This window comes from Mustelus asterias, chromosome 14, assembly GCF_964213995.1.
Source record: "Mustelus asterias chromosome 14, sMusAst1.hap1.1, whole genome shotgun sequence".
NCBI lineage: Eukaryota > Metazoa > Chordata > Chondrichthyes > Carcharhiniformes > Triakidae > Mustelus > Mustelus asterias.
In genome coordinates, this window is record NC_135814.1 from 86999064 (window position 1) to 87014991 (window position 15928).

General features: G+C 43.8%; 1 protein-coding gene across 1 annotated transcript in view; it reads right to left on the reverse strand.

Annotated features, from left to right (window-relative positions):
- The window catches only part of kcnh3 (potassium voltage-gated channel, subfamily H (eag-related), member 3), a 717440-nt gene extending 709077 nt beyond the window's left edge, over positions 1-8363 (reverse strand). The window contains exon 1 of the mRNA XM_078227725.1: positions 8288-8363. Within this exon, the coding sequence (XP_078083851.1) occupies positions 8288-8363 (76 nt within the window). The remainder of the gene's footprint in view (positions 1-8287) is intronic.
- Positions 8364-15928: the final 7565 nt, after the last annotated feature.

Genomic DNA, 15928 nt, shown 5'->3' on the forward strand with positions numbered 1-15928 from the left:
TCTTACCAGCTCTGCATGATGAGCTGGGAAAATAGCATGAGATGCAAAAACTCTGATTTGCGCTTGGCGTGGAAAGGTTTGTTACCTTTCTAGCCACCTTTTAGAGGCACAAACCAAGATTATTAGCATGAATTTCAATATCATTAGCGATGTCAGATGCTAGCGCCACCACCACCACCCTCGAATGCTTCCCACCACTCCGGTGTGACATCACGACAGCGTGAATCACTAATGCTCTATAAAAATGTGATTCAGGTGCAGCAGTAGTGAAGGGGATCCAAGTAGTAAGTATCACTGAGCACCAACCCCTGGAGTTCTGGGATGGGCGGGGAGGGGGTTTCCTCAGCCACTGCCATGGTGAGGAGTGAAGTGGAGGGCTTACATGGGTACAGGGGTTTGGGGGAGCTTGTGCCAGTATGGGGATCCTCATGTTGGGTGTCACCACTAGCTTGGCGTTTGTGTTGCATGCATTGCCCTGGCTACTGAATGACCCCCGAGGTGTTGCTTATAAGGTCAACTCCCAACCTCACTGATGTTGCACTGGTTACCCTGCCATCTGTCTTCTGGACAGGCTCTGTGGCTGCCTGCTGACATTCCATCCAAGGTCCCACTAACTATAAGAAGAACCAGGTCTGGCAGCTGTCACCCCAATCGAAGGAGTGTTAACACGGCTCCATACTCAGGACCCCCCTGTTCAACGGCACCTTTGAGGAAAGGTAGTAAATTGGAGGTAGTAAATTGGATTAGACACTGGCTCAATGGAAGAAGCCAGAGAGTGGTTGTGGAGGATTGCTTCTCTGAGTGGAGGCCTGTGACTAGTGGTGTGCCGCAGGGATCAGTGTTGGGTCCATTGTTGTTTGTCATCTATATCAATGATCTGGATGATAATGTGGTAAATTGGATCAGCAGGTTTGCTGATGATACAAAGATTGGAGGTGTAGTGGACAGTGAGGAAGGTTTTCAAAGCTTGCAGAGGGATTTGGACCAACTAGAAAAATGGGCTGAAAAATGGCAAATGGAATTTAACGCAGACAAGTGAGAGATATTGCACTTTGGAAGGGCAAACCAAAGTAGAACGTACAGGGTAAATGGTAGGACTCTGAAGAGTGCAGTTGAACAGAGGGATCTGGGAATACAGGTACAGAATTCCCTAAAAGTGACGTCACAGGTGGATAGGGTCGTAAAGAGTGCCTTTGGTACATTGGCCTTTATAAATCGGACTATCGAGTATAAAAGTTGGTGTTATGGTAAGGTTATACAAGGCATTGGTGAGGCCGAATTTAGAGTATTGTGTACAGTTTGTCACCTAGTTACAGGAAGGATGTAAATAAGGTTGAAAGAAAGCAGAGAAGGTTCACAAGGATGTTGCCGGGACATGAGAAGCTGAGTTACAGACAGAGATTAAATAGGTTGGGACTTTATTCCCTGGAGCATAGAAGAATGAGGGGAGATTTGATAGAGGTGTATAAGATTTTGATGGGTATAGATAGAGTGAATGCAAGCAGGCTTTTTCCACTGAGACGAGGGGAGAAAAAACCCAGAGGGCATGGGTTAAGGGTGAAAGGAGAAAAGTTTAAAGGGAATATTAGGGAGGGCTTCTTCACGCAGAGAGTGGTGGGAGTGTGGAATGAGCTGCCGGATAAAGTGGTAAATGCTTAACATTTAAGAAAAACTTGGACGGGTTCATGGATGAGAGGGGTGTGGAGGGATATGGTCCAAGTGCAGGTCAGTGGGACTAGGCAAAAAATGGTTCGGCACAGACAAGGGCAGAAAGGCCTGTTTCTGAGCTGTAATTTTCTATGGTTCTATGGTTTCTATGGAAAGCACCCAATATTCAACACAGACATCACATGCACCATCCACCAATGCAGTTACGATCATCATAGTGGGACACATTAGTGTTGAGGCTTCTGGGGCACTCTCTGGTGAGCACCACACCGCTGTTGATGGCCATCAGTTGGAGGTGGGTATGTCTGAGAGCTCAGGCATGTGGAGGTCTCCTGGAGCCAAGGAATAAGCTGGGTCCCAGCCAGGTGCCGGGCCGCTGGGATCACTTCTCCCGAAGCTGCTGGAGATGCAAAGGCAGAGTTGGGGAATTGTAGGAGGAGCTGTCAGCAACATTTCAGCAACTGAAACTCTGTTTTGAGGAGTCCCACAGCCTTCAATTACAGGAGATGGTGCCGGCATTGCGTGGCACCTAGGCCAACACTGCAAGAATGGCAACCGCAGTGGAAAGCCTGGGGCAAGAAGTGGTTGCCATGGGTGGCAGGGTCCAAGGCATGGCTGAAAAGCGTGCTCGAGACACAGAGGGCGTAGCTGCAGGCCTCAAGAGCATGGCCCAATTCAGAAGGCTCTCTCTGAGGGCTCGCACACCATGGGGCAGATGCAGTTGGGCCTCCAGGACCCAATGCATCAGCAAAGGGGCAACAGTAGCTCTTAAACCAAGCCAGCAACATTTAAAGGGTGTTTAAAGGCATGGTGCCACAGTGGTTAGCACTGCTGCCTCACAGCACCGGGGACCCAGGTTCAATTCCCAGCTTGGATCACTGTCTGTGCGGAGTCTCCACGTTCTGCGTAGGTTTCCTCTGGGTGCTCCAGTTTCCTCCTCCCACAGTCTGAAAGACATGCTGTTTAGGTGCACTGACCATGCTCAATTTTCCCTCAGTGTACCCGAATATGCTGATTGGAGTGTGGCGACTAGGGGATTTTCACAGTAACTTCATTGCAGTGTTAATGTAAGCCTACTTGTGACAATAATAAATAAACTTAAGTATATTGTGGCTGGGGCAGATGCTGGGAGTCATAGTTGAAGAGCAAATGGCCTGGGAAACGCAGTAAAGAATGGAACAACATGGAGGAGACCAAGCTCTTAGGCTTTCAGAGGTCCATTTGGAAGAGGGTTAGAATGTGAAGTTGAGGCCATAATCAGATCAGCCACGATCTTACTGAATGGAAATGCAGGCGTGAAGGGCCAAATGGCCAACTCCTGCTTCTAATGAATAAGCTCATATAAACATATGCTCATACAAGTGGTCAAGGCATCTTCACATTCCACTTTCTAGCCTCAGATACTGTTCACATTGCCACATCCCCATCACTTACCTAACAAAAATCTCTTGTCAATCAGGCCTCACACCTGATATTCAAATGCTTCATATCACTCCCAGACACCTAGCACAACTGCAAAACTCACACCTCACAGGCTGCACACACCAACAGTTTTACCATGACCGTCACATCACCCAAATAGATTGCATAACACATGTTGTCATGACTGTCATAGTGTGCAAAGGGGCTGGCAGGGCATCACAGCAAGCCAACAGTCTGTCCTCCAATAGCTCACTAAGATTGTTGAAGGGCCACTCCAAGGGACTTGCAGTGACACCGTGGAGTGAAAATTTGCTGTCCTCTGAAAGTCAGCAATTATCCACCGACCATTGCCACTCTACCAGTACGCTTGCTGTCACCTGTCAGCCAGCTTTAGTCCATGCAGAGGCAGTGCAGTCGGCAACCAGTCCTTCTAAGCCCAGAGCTGATCAAGATTGACCTGTGAGATCATGTCCCCTCTCCATTGAAAGACAGCAACTTTCCACCAGCCTTCATTAGGGTAGCACTGCCTGGAGCACTAGAACAAGCAACGGCACAGGACACACAGGCCCTAATGGAATTCGCAAGTGTGATTTGGTGGCCTTTTTTTTTTTTACGCAAATGAAACTTTGAAATTTATTTTTAGTGGTTGCATTTTTTGCATTAAGGTCCAGTGGATGTTGTGATGGTCAGTGAAAGAAGGAAGGTAAAGTTTGAGACGACTGGTGAATAGGGAATTGGGGTTTGTGTTATTGGCATTGCACTCAGGTGGGTTCTTCATGGATAGCTGGCCATACAGGGGCTGTCTAGGTTGCCTCCTCTCTTCCACCTCCTCATCCTTCTGCTGTACAGCTGGTGGCATGTTCAGTCTCCTTGTGACAATGAGAATATAGAGCATAGAGCAAACAAGCACAAATATTTGACACCCATTGTTCCGTGGACTGCAGGGCTTCTCCAGAATGGTCCAGGAAGTGGAACTGTTGTTTCAGCATGCTGATGGCCTGTTCCATCACATTGTGTGTGGCAGTATGACTCTCATTGTATGCATGCTGTATGTGTGTGCATGGGTTGCTCGTTGGAGTGAACAGTCATGTCATCAGCAGGCAGTCAATGTTGCCCAGCAGACAACCTTTGCAATAGCAGACTTCCACGAAATGAAGATACTGTGACTTCTGCTAAGATACCAGGAATTGACCTGCATAATTTGCCACATACCAGCTGGATGTTGAGGGAGTGGAATCCCTTTTGGCTCTGGTATGGGCTAGAGTTGGCATACAGCACCTATAAAGTGATATGCATGCAATGAATGGCACTCTGCACTGTGGGAAAATCTGCAATCCTAGTCAAGCCTTATGTGCGATTCCTCCCTGCTTTTCTCCAGCAAGAAAAATAAAATGTAGTTAGTTGTCTTATAAAAGGTTAAAGTCCAACAGGTTTATTTGGTAGCATGAGCTTTTGGAGCGCTGCCCCTTTATCGGGTGAGTGATGAAGGGGCAGCACTCTGAATGCTCATGCTACCAAGTAAACCTATTGGACTTGAACCTGGTGTTGTGAGACTACTTACTGTGCCTCCCCCAGTCCAACACCGGCAACTCCACATCATGTCTTATAAAAGTGTGTCTTAGTAACCTGCCTTACACAACAATAAAGAGCAAACTGTCAAATGTTATTAATATCTCCGGAGCAAGCCTGAAAGGAACAAAGAAACAAATATGGTATGATCACTTTCTCAGCTACCGCACTGTAGTCCTTGCCCTGCTCTGAGATTGCCGAGAGCTCTCCAACTTCTCCCTTTCCAGGAGAAAATCTGTCTTTTGCAGCCTCTGTTCATTCTCCAAATCATGCTGCTTTCCAAGTGGAATGCATTCTCATATCAAAGGCCAATTAGTTTGTGTAGAACCTTGAGCTTATCTAAAACTGCTTCAGCACCTGCAACACCACACTGTGTAGACGTTTGCAACTTTAAACAACTACAGAAAGTGCCAAACACTTGTAGCATCATAACAGCAGCCCAAAGAAATCAATTAATAACTAATCTGCAAGCATTTAAAGAAGGAAGAACAGAGAACAGTACAGCACAGGAAACAGGCCCTTCGGCCCTCCAAGCCTGTGCCGCTCATTGGTCCAACTAGACCAATCGTTTGTATCCCTCCATTCCCAGGCTGCACATGTGACTATCCAGGTAAGTCTTAAACGATGTCAGCGTGTCTGCCTCCACCACCCTCCTTGGCAGTGCATTCCAGGCCCCCACCACCCTCTTTGTAAAGGACATCCCTCTAATATCTGAGTTATACTTCGCCCCTCTCACCTTGAGCCCGTGACCCCTCGTGATCGTCACTTCTGATCTGGGAAAAAGCTTCCCACCGTTCACCCTATCTATCCCCTTCATAATCTTGTACACCTCTATTAGATCTCCCCTCATTCTCCGTCTTTCCAGGGAGAACAACCCCAGTTTACCCAATCTCTCCTCATAGCTAAGACCCTCCATACCAGGCAACATCCTGGTAAACCTTCTCTGCACTCTCTCTAACGCCTCCACGTCCTTCTGGTAGTGCGGCGACCAGAACTGGACGCAGTACTCCAAATGTTGCCTAACCAGCGTTCTATACAGCTGCATCATCAGACTCCAGCTTTTATACTCTATACCCCGTCCTATAAAGGCAAGCATACCATATGCCTTCTTCGCCACTTTCTCCACCTGTGTTGCCACCTTCAAGGATTTGTGGACTTGCACACCTAGGTCCCTCTGTGCTTCTATACTCTTGATGGCTCTGCCATTTATTGTATAACTCTTCCCTACATTATTTCTTCCAAAATGCATCATTTCGCATTTATCCAGATTAAATTCCATCTGCCACCTCTTCGCCCAATTTTCCAGCCTATCTATATCCTGCTATATTGCCCGACAATGCTCATCGCTATCCGCAAGTCCAGCTATCTTTGTGTCATCCGCAAACTTGCTGATAACACCAATTATACCTTCTTCCAAATCATTTATATATATCACAAATAGCAGAGGTCCCAGTACAGAGCCCTGCGGAACACCACTGGTCAGACCTCCAGCCAGAGGTCTGGAATTTAATGATTCTTTAATATAGCACTGGTGGGGAGGGAGGTCCTTCTAGCCACTGAATGCATATTCAGCTGTGCAAGTTTACAAGAGGGCATTGACTGGTGTGTTCAACTCCAAATGACATTGCTAATGTTAAATCAGTGTTGCACACTGAACAAATGTTGTGATTTGCCTGCTCTGCATGCTTCCAGTGGACATGATTTGTATGTGTGCTAACACCTACAACTAATAAAGCCTTAGTTAGGTGCAATTCACTCCACAAGTGAGACTCTTTTGGTTAACGAAATAAAATCAACAAACTGATGGATAAAATGCAGCTCCTTAAAAGGATTCTGCGTCAAAGTACATGGAATCTCAAAGGCAACTTAAAGCATCAAAACAAAATGTGATTGAAGGGATCAATAAAACACCACAGTCCCTGCAGTGCCCACTGGGCATGGAAGGTCTTGATGGTGATGGCAGACACCATGTGCTTCCTTTCCAGGGACACCCAACAATGAACATAGCCACAGAGGGGCAAACAGTCAGAACGGATGATCCCCTTCGAACGCCCACTGGCTGGACCCATTAATGATCACCCATCAAGTGTGTGTGTGTTTATATATACATGCACCACCGAATGTCATTTTGAAGCTAAGGACACTCATCTCATCTAAAAATGGGTGGTGATCATGGACCCAATTGGTTTCCCACTGCCTTCGATTTACTGCCAGCTATGCCAGGTGTTGTTATGCACTAATAACTTTGTGGTGTCAGTAATATCCAGCTTTCTCCCACATTAAGCATCCATCATTCACGGCAATTGTTGCAGCAGACTGTGGAATACAAACAATCCTAGAGCCCCCACTTTCGACTCTATTTGACTATATTGTAGCAGATGCGAGTTGCCTCTGAGAAAGTAGAACCTTCAAGGGCTTCCTGTACACTTAAGAAAAGCATTGTATTTCACATTCGCAAGTACCCTGATTCATTAGTGAAATACAAACCCGAATGTCGGAAAGGACCATGCCAAAGGTCAAGCGATTTCCAAATCTTTCATTAAACGATGTTGTTTTTGAGATTTTTAGTCAGGTTCATGTAACATGTTCACAACTATCTGAAGCCCGTATCTGGAATTCTGATCATTATAATCACAGGGAACCAACGTTTAAAGTATCCGTTTTTATAACATTAAAATCGAGTAATCCAAAGGAGCGACCGTCAAAAGAGATTTTAAATAATCGGACAAATGTTTCAAGTATGGCGTTTTTTCATAAGGAATGTTTACACTGCAAATCGTAGTTATTCGTTTTTTAAACTATTTAAACTTATCTGGCTGTATCATTGCTCAGAACTGAAGTGGATGAAAGGACCAGGAAGCATTGATCGGGAATTCTGCCTTTCCGGTGGTTAGGTTAAGAGCAGAACAGCTTTCTTGCTGGTTGTTTCGGAATCACACTATTGTCTCTGACCATGGTGCTGAAACCACGAGGCTATAGGCACAGCGGTCCCAAAAGAAAATCTAATATTCGGGATTGTAACTGTTAGATATTAAATAAGACTAAAAGATGGGAATGGGCTGGGCGATTTCAACGGCTCCCAGATTTCAGCCAAGCAATGCATTGTTGGAGGGAATCGAGTTCGGTCGCTCTGGGAGATTCTGGAGGTCTGCAGACTCCAATGTACCAGTCCTGCCTTATTGTAAACGGGTCGGATTACAGCACTGCACGATGTCATGTCACAGCTGGTCAATTACCACATAACAAAAAGCAGTTACCCAACACATTTTCTTTTTCAGTAGCAGGCGGTGTAATAGACTGAACATTGTAATTACGATGCCAGACACCCCCTGTGTCTTTTAGCTACAGGGAAGGTCTATGTTCCGGTTACGATTTCACCAAGTTGGAGTGAAAGCGTGCTACTACAACTAGACATTGCTTGCGATTTTAGAGCCTGCTCCATCTCTCTACATAGAAACCGCGGGGCTGGCAAACAAAGTTTTTACTTTTAATATAAAAATCCTAGGATATCCTCCATCAAATATTAAGCTTCTACAATCGAGTTCGGAAACATCCATTCCTTCCTCCCACCCCGATTTCTGCACCAAACATTATTCACGACATACATCCATGCAGTTCAAACACTTACGAGTTCCGTCGAATCGTGTTGCAATTGTATCCAAAAAGGTGTTCTGAGGCGCAAGCAACCCTTTCATGACAGGCATCTTTTCTTGTGCTGATAATAACAGCCGTAGCCATTAAAAGAGATTAAACAGTAGGGAAATATAATATATACGTAAGTCTATTAACATATATATCAAGGAGTCAGCCCCAGGCACCCGAGCACTTGTGTTGACTCGCACACTTTGGCCAAGCAGAAGTGATCATTGCTTCTTTCTTCGAATTTACCCACCAAAGCCGAAAAGTTGATCACAAGTTCAGCCAACGGCTTACTCCAGCTTCTTTGTATTGCTGCTTGAGTCAAGGATTCGAGGTACGACCGTGCGATGCTACAGTCTGTGCCTTGTTTCGCTTCTCTTCTGCTAGCCGGAGCAGAGAGAAACTGCTTCCAACGCGCTTGCTTTGTCCAAGCAGATGCAGTGTCACATGAGTAGCAGGGGTTCAAGAAGATGGGGAGGATCCTCGGGCCAGCAGCCGTTCCCAGGTAACATCAATACACAGGGATATCCACTCCAGCAGGACGAACCTTAAAAGCTGCAAAAGTACCTCACGGCAACGAGTACCAGCCTCAGATGTCATTTTAAAATGCTGTTATCAGTGCTACTTATTTAATATTTGTCACTATGTTTCCTTGCCTCATGTGTAGATAACCCATTTCATTTATTGAATGTAATAAATATTTATAAACCGGTTTTAACCTGGATTGTGTGGATGTTTTGACATTGTAAGCCAATGAAATGCGACACACGAGTACCTCAGTATCGGACAGCAGTTTACATTCTGGTCAATTATATTTCTACTTACACTTTTCTCCACAACTCCATTCTCACGAGGTGATTGTGTAAACACAAGAGTTGCTAAATAAGTAGAGGACTGATTGTGAAATAATAGTCAATAACAACGCACTTGAAATTGGAGTACCAGGATTCTATTTAATCTCAAAATGACTGCACGTTAATATCAAAATATGCTAGATGTCATGAGTTTCAGAAGTTATGTTCTTGCATGTTAACTCATGACTAGTTTTAAAATAAAGCATCGTCATGAGTAAAGGAATGTGAAATATAAGATCGTACATATTTTCTTAACTAAACACGGGCGCTTTGCCCAAATATCTCACTAAGAAGCAGAAATCTCTTATTAAACAGTTGAATGCTTCTTCCTGGTGAAAGTGCAGCAAAGTACTTAATAGTTATTACATGTAATTCATCTCAAACTTAGTTAATACAAATTGCATTACGGTGACAGAGCTGATAATCCCACTATTAGCATCAATGCTATTGGTACCCACGATCACTTTCCCACACCGAAGAGATAGGAAATAATATTCCTTATAGAAGTTTCCCTTTATTTTTACTGTGGCTCCACTGGCACTCGTAGGCATTAATAATGTAATTGAGGCTGTAAAATAAAGAAAACCAAACCAAATTGCACACCGCTTTTTATTAAAGCACTTGAAATGCATTAGCCCGATTTGGATACTGAGGTGTTCTTGGTCACACACATGACAACTAGCGCTAATAAGACGCGGCTAAAAAATGGAACTAAATATTTTATTTATTCCACCCATGTATAACAAATGACAGTTTTATAATGTCTAATCCCAGGGTGAACAAATGAGTGGTGGATATGAGCGTGGGCTCTTGCACTATTATCTTTGGGAGAAACCACTTCATGCCAATGTGCGGCATGCGTCAATCTATTGCCAGTGGCACACGGCATCCAGACAGCCCTCTTACTTTCTTGGTTTAACTGTAGACGGTTTTAGGATCTAAACCCCTTGCCACTGGTGTGAAAGGTGTCTTTTTTTTATCACTGTGCGATTGACCGCTTTTTCATCTCTGCCAATGCTACCAGAATATCCATCCCCGCCGCCACGTCTGCCCTTCCATCGTGGGCAAGTTACACACATCGTCGACTGAGATTTTTTTCCCACTGTAATTCAAGATCTGGATTCTCTGACGTTGTTATCGGAAAGGGATCAGTTAAAAGCAAATCATTTTCAAATATAGCAATACAGGCTAAACTGCTTCACTGTGGACAACAGCGTCAGACTGGGGTAAACACAGTAAGAAGTTTAACAACACCAGGTTATGTGAAGGGGCTTGGAGCTCCGAAAGCTTGTGTGGCTTTTGCTACCAAATAAACCTGTTGGACTTTAACCTGGTGTTGTTAAACTTCTTACTGTGACAACAGCGTCATCCAGTATTGTGAAGTTACAAGTGAACTTCTGGTATATAAAAACAGCTGCCAGTTCACCCTTGAATCCAATACCATCCGAGTAAAGATAACTTTAATACACCAATGAGTTGTATTTTTCACATATGCATTAACGTTCTCCTAACTCGAAGTTTTGGATAACCCATTATTTACGAAATGGTTTTATTCGAGGGCTGGTGACTTGACTGACGTTTTGAGGCGAACGGCCTCATTTGCTGCTGTAAATGTTATTTGAGGGGGACAGAACGGGGGAGAGGTTCAATCAAATTCATGGTCCTTGGCTTCGTGCCGATACGAGACGAACTCCGTTCAAAATTAGAAACGCCCTCAAGAAAAAAATGATCGCCTGGTCATTCATCTTATTTGTTGTTTTTGACACCTTGATGGAAGCGACTGGATGTGACACACCAAAAGAAATAGTTCATTGGATGTGAAGTTTTGGTCTTAGATCATAAGGCCTTAAGTAAAGACACATTATTTTAATTACCTCTTCTCAACAGATATACCGAAGCTCAATTTGAAAGGTGCCAATGAATCAATTACCTCCTCTGGGAGTATTTTCTCTCCACATTTTCACTGTTTCATTGGAAAATATTTATTTCTCATTTGCAACTTCCGCGTTCTCCAGTTCCCAATTAAAACAGCTTCCCGATTTCAAATTAATCTATACTTTCCACTGCATCTATCACATCGGTTGCGTTAACTACATTCGTATACTGAGATGATTCCCTAGTGACCAGCGTGCACAAATTCTACGCACAATAGATTGTCTGGAGACCAGAATTGGCCATTAACTTGTATTTTTCCATTGGAATTGTGCGCAATATTCGGTTCAATGATTCCAAGGTGTAGTTTATAGGTTCTGATCTATTGTCCATGTTAACCAGCAAGGGATTGACGGGTAGGGATATTAACATGTCTATCCATGTGTCTGCATATAATTTTATGTACTTCCTGCTTCCGCAATTATGAACTAATGCCACGTACATGTTGAAACACGACTTACGTCAGTTATAGGAACATGTAAAAAAATGAAGATTTGAACCTATACTGAAGAACCTGCTTTCAAAACACATTTGCACCGATAGAAAGATATAACAAATGTAGCATGTAAAAGTCCACAAGAATCTCGCTCTGAAAGAGGTTAAGAGGATCTTTCTCTAGTTACTTCTTTGCGTCCAAAGTAATAGCATCACACCGTTAGTCCTTCCAATCTCGGCCAATGGCAATTACTTCTTCATGAAGATGGTGTATTTAAAAGTGTTATTCCCGTACTAATCTTGCACGTTTTTAAAGGATGAGATTAAAGGAAGCTGATCAATAGGCGGGAGAGACCAGGTCTAGGTTGAGCGGAAATTTGTGTGGAATATCAGCACCAGCCTGTTCCTGCGCTGCAAATGCTATATTGTTATGCAAACCCGAGCATCTTCTGGTTAATATTTCTATCGTCCCGCTTCGAAATGTCAAGAAGATACTTAGGTTTACATTTTAACGCCTTATGGTACATTTTGAGAAAGAATAAAGTGTCCGTTTCAAGGCCAACGTAATGTTTATCTCATTTCTATCTTCCGTCTTATTCATTTACAAAACTCAAGAAAACAAGGATTGCCTAGTGCAGCCACTAACTCCCAATCCAAATCCAACTGACAACACTTGCACCAAATGAATGCAAATAAACTTGCCCCTGACGGAGTGAGCTCAACAGTTCAGTTCTGTGCCGTTATTGCCTTGGTGATATCATTTACACCTGAACTAATACATTTATCCTTTTGTTTGGCATTAATTTAGCGATAGACTACACCGATAAACCCTTGATATTTCTGCTTTCTAGTTAATGGCCGTGGTTTTAAACCTTTTTTTTTCCGTCTGTTACTTAATAAACGAAGCAAAGAAATGTACCCGGATTTCGTGCAATGACTTCATGTAAAGGTACATATTTAAAACCGTGGTCGATTACAGTTTTGCATTTCATAAGAAACAAGGATCGAGATCCACGCGTTCTCCTTTATCTTGCTGATTCCTCTGTAACTGCCTTGCGATGAATTCAAGATCCCAGGAACAAGAACAGAAATCATGCCCCAATCAGAATTTGTCCCTTGTGTCAATCCCGGAGTCTATGGTAGTCATGATGTGGAGATGCCGGCGTTGGACTGGGGTAAACACAGTAAGAAGTTTAACAACCCTCGCTTGTGTGGCTTTTGCTACCAAATAAACCTGTTGGACTTTAACCTGGTGTTGTTAAACTTCTTACTGTGTCAATCCCGGATACACATGCGTTCACAGTTTAATAGTTTAACTCCTCCAGACGCCTGACCGTCTTTGACCGGGTGTTGGAAGAGCAGATATAAAACTTGAAATTCAAAGTGAAATCGAGAAATAGTAATGGACATTTTATCAAATGCAGCAGCGCCCCCTTCATCACAACATTCTTCATCGCAGGACCTGCTCACAGCACACAAAGGGCCCTATTTTACCATTTTGATTAAATGCTGGGCGGACTTGAAATTGGGAGTGTTTCAGATCCGACTTTTAGACCGTTCTCAGGCCCCCCCATACGCACTCTGCCTGCAAAAATATCAGCGATTCCGAATCGCGCTGCAGAAGTGGGTGGGGCTTAACATGCCTGAAATCCTGCAGCTCCGATCGGCGCCTCCAACGGCGCATGCACAGAAAAAAAGATAGAAAGCGGCTCCCCTACTACATCGTTCCTGGGCCAAATAATGCCTCCCCCTGGCCCCACAGACATTGCCTCACCCCCCCCCCCAACATTACTGACCCCTTATCCCCCACTCCCTCCACCATTCAGACCGATCGCAGGCCCCTCCCCGCAAGCGATCCCAGGCAGAGTGGCAGAGGACTCCCCCTTCCTCCCCATTGATCTCAGGCAGAGTGGCAGCAGAGCCCCCTTCTCCTCGCTGATCTCAGGCAGAGTGGCAGCGGACCTCCCTTTTTTCCCCACTGAGCTCAGGCAGATGGCAGCGGACTTCCCCTTTCCCCTCATTGATCACAGGCGGAGTGGCAGCAGAGCGTCCCTTCCCCCCTCCCCACTGATCTCAGGCAAACTGGCAGCAGATCCCCCTTCGCCCCCCACTGATCTCAGGCAGTGTGGCAGCAAACCCCCCTCTTCCCTCCCACTGATCTCACGCAGAGTGGCAGCAGACACCCACCTCCCCCCCACCGATTTCAAGCAGGGAGCCGTCAGATGCTTGGCACTTACCTCCTCACTAACTGGAGCGTCTGAATTGGATTTTTGTGGAGCATGTCTGTTTCACGCCGATTCTGGATGGGCAAACACGGTGGTAAAGGGGGAGGTGCCGGTAAGGTTGGGTGTGCAGCCCATTAAGTCAATTTAAATGCATGCAAATGGATTTCAGCCATTTTCGGGCCTTGGTAAAGGGGGAACTGGCACGGAGGCGGGCGCAGATCGCGCTACCCGCCTCACACCTGACTTTGCCAAGTTCTCACCCAAAAACAGGCACAACGAATCCATCAAAAACATGCCAAAACACCCCAACTTCATTCACCAGGAAGGGTTGGATATCAAGGCAAGACGCTTGAGCACAAAGCAAATAGTCATTGAGGTTAATTTTGCAAGACTGGTTCCAGTTACTGATGAACTTTCTTAGTTAACAATCCCCCTTTATTTTTCTTTCTGTTTATAGTATACAAAGCAATACCATTTGGCAGTCTGCTCGGCGCTTACCACACAGGCCCAGACTGCAATTGCTCATTGTATCGTTCATTGACAAAAAGGGAAGTAATCAAAATATTTTCCCAAAATGCGATTTTATGCATCCCAGCATCTACTCAGACACACAGGGAGGGAGACTGGTGCAATGTGTAATTCACAAAGAGAAATGGTATAGTATTAAATGCACATGGGAAAACTGGTATATTTGCATACAAGCAAACTTGTACAACATTGAATGCATGGAGGCAAATTGGTATCACACTGAGTATACACAGGCAGACTGATGTAAATATCGCATGCACAAGCTGGCATAATGCAGTATGCATTCTAACATTAAGTAAATACAAGCAGACTAGTATAACATGCAATTTACATGGGAAGATGGATATCAGAGGGGGCACACACAGGGAGACTACACAACATTTAATACACATGAGCAGACTGGTACAGCTTTGAATGCACATATACGGACGGGTATACTACTGGATATACATAACCAGACTAGTCTAAAATTAAGTGCATTGAAAGGGCTGCAAAAGTTAATGCAAAAGACAGTAATATAGGACAGCACAATGAAGGGCTCAATCGCAAACTAGTGTATACATTATTTTGTTCTGCACTCCTCTCCATAAATGTAAACATATTTACGCATCTTACTCGATAAGAACTCTTTTAATATCATCTGATGTTGCTGGCACCATCTGCATGATATCTGCCTCAGAGAAGAGCATCCAGCATCACTGCCACCCTCTCCTCAATATTTTACCTTTAATGTGATAAAATAATTAAAATTAAACTTTGCCTTCCCTTATCTCAAAAATAGACTCTTGTTGGTTCTTCTTTTAAAAATGATTTGTGCAAGAATAGAAAGCTTGATATGATTAAAGATAGTGTAAAAAGCATCCCTACCAATATTACAAAGAAAACTCAGAACCTTTGCATAAAAGTGCAACATAAAACCATTCAAAATATGTGGTACAAATTCTAGCATTAGTGTCTGAAGGGCAAACATCTTTGGCAGCAATCAGCACAAAAATGTAGCTTTATATCATTACAAGAATGCAAAGGATATAATAGTGAGTCTCATATGCAACCCAGACTGACTTTTAATATAATTATTTCTCTGACTGCAGACATTATTTTATCTGTCTTCCCTGCTGCAGTTTCAAAGCAGGAAGATTTCTTGGAAATCTATAAAAACACAACCCTATCCTCACCCTCATTGCACACAAAGGGCAGGTTCCTTTCATATTAAATAATTAATCAGTTACTCCCTCTTCGACTGTCTTTTTGTTCTGTTTGTCAGTAAGCAAAGCAATAAACCCAGACAGCCATCATGAAGGTATAATGTATTGTGTAGATTTATTTGAATTGACAGCAGCACTGGGTAAATGACTGAGTAACTCTCTAAATCTTTTTAACTGAATCATCCTGCTCCACAGAAATGTGTACAATTAATTTGAATGACACAGCTGATATTATTCTAAGATTTGTCCCTGAATCTTTGTTTTTTGTGTGCAATTGTCTCTGGTAAACCTTATTTATGCATTTTCATAATGTGGGGTTAATATATAAATACAGTTGTGAAGTATCATTGACTTTAGATATCTAAGTTCAGACATTAATAGTATTATATTATGATCATTACATCATAGGCACTGAATGACAAACACTGAGTGACAAACACCTGGCACCATA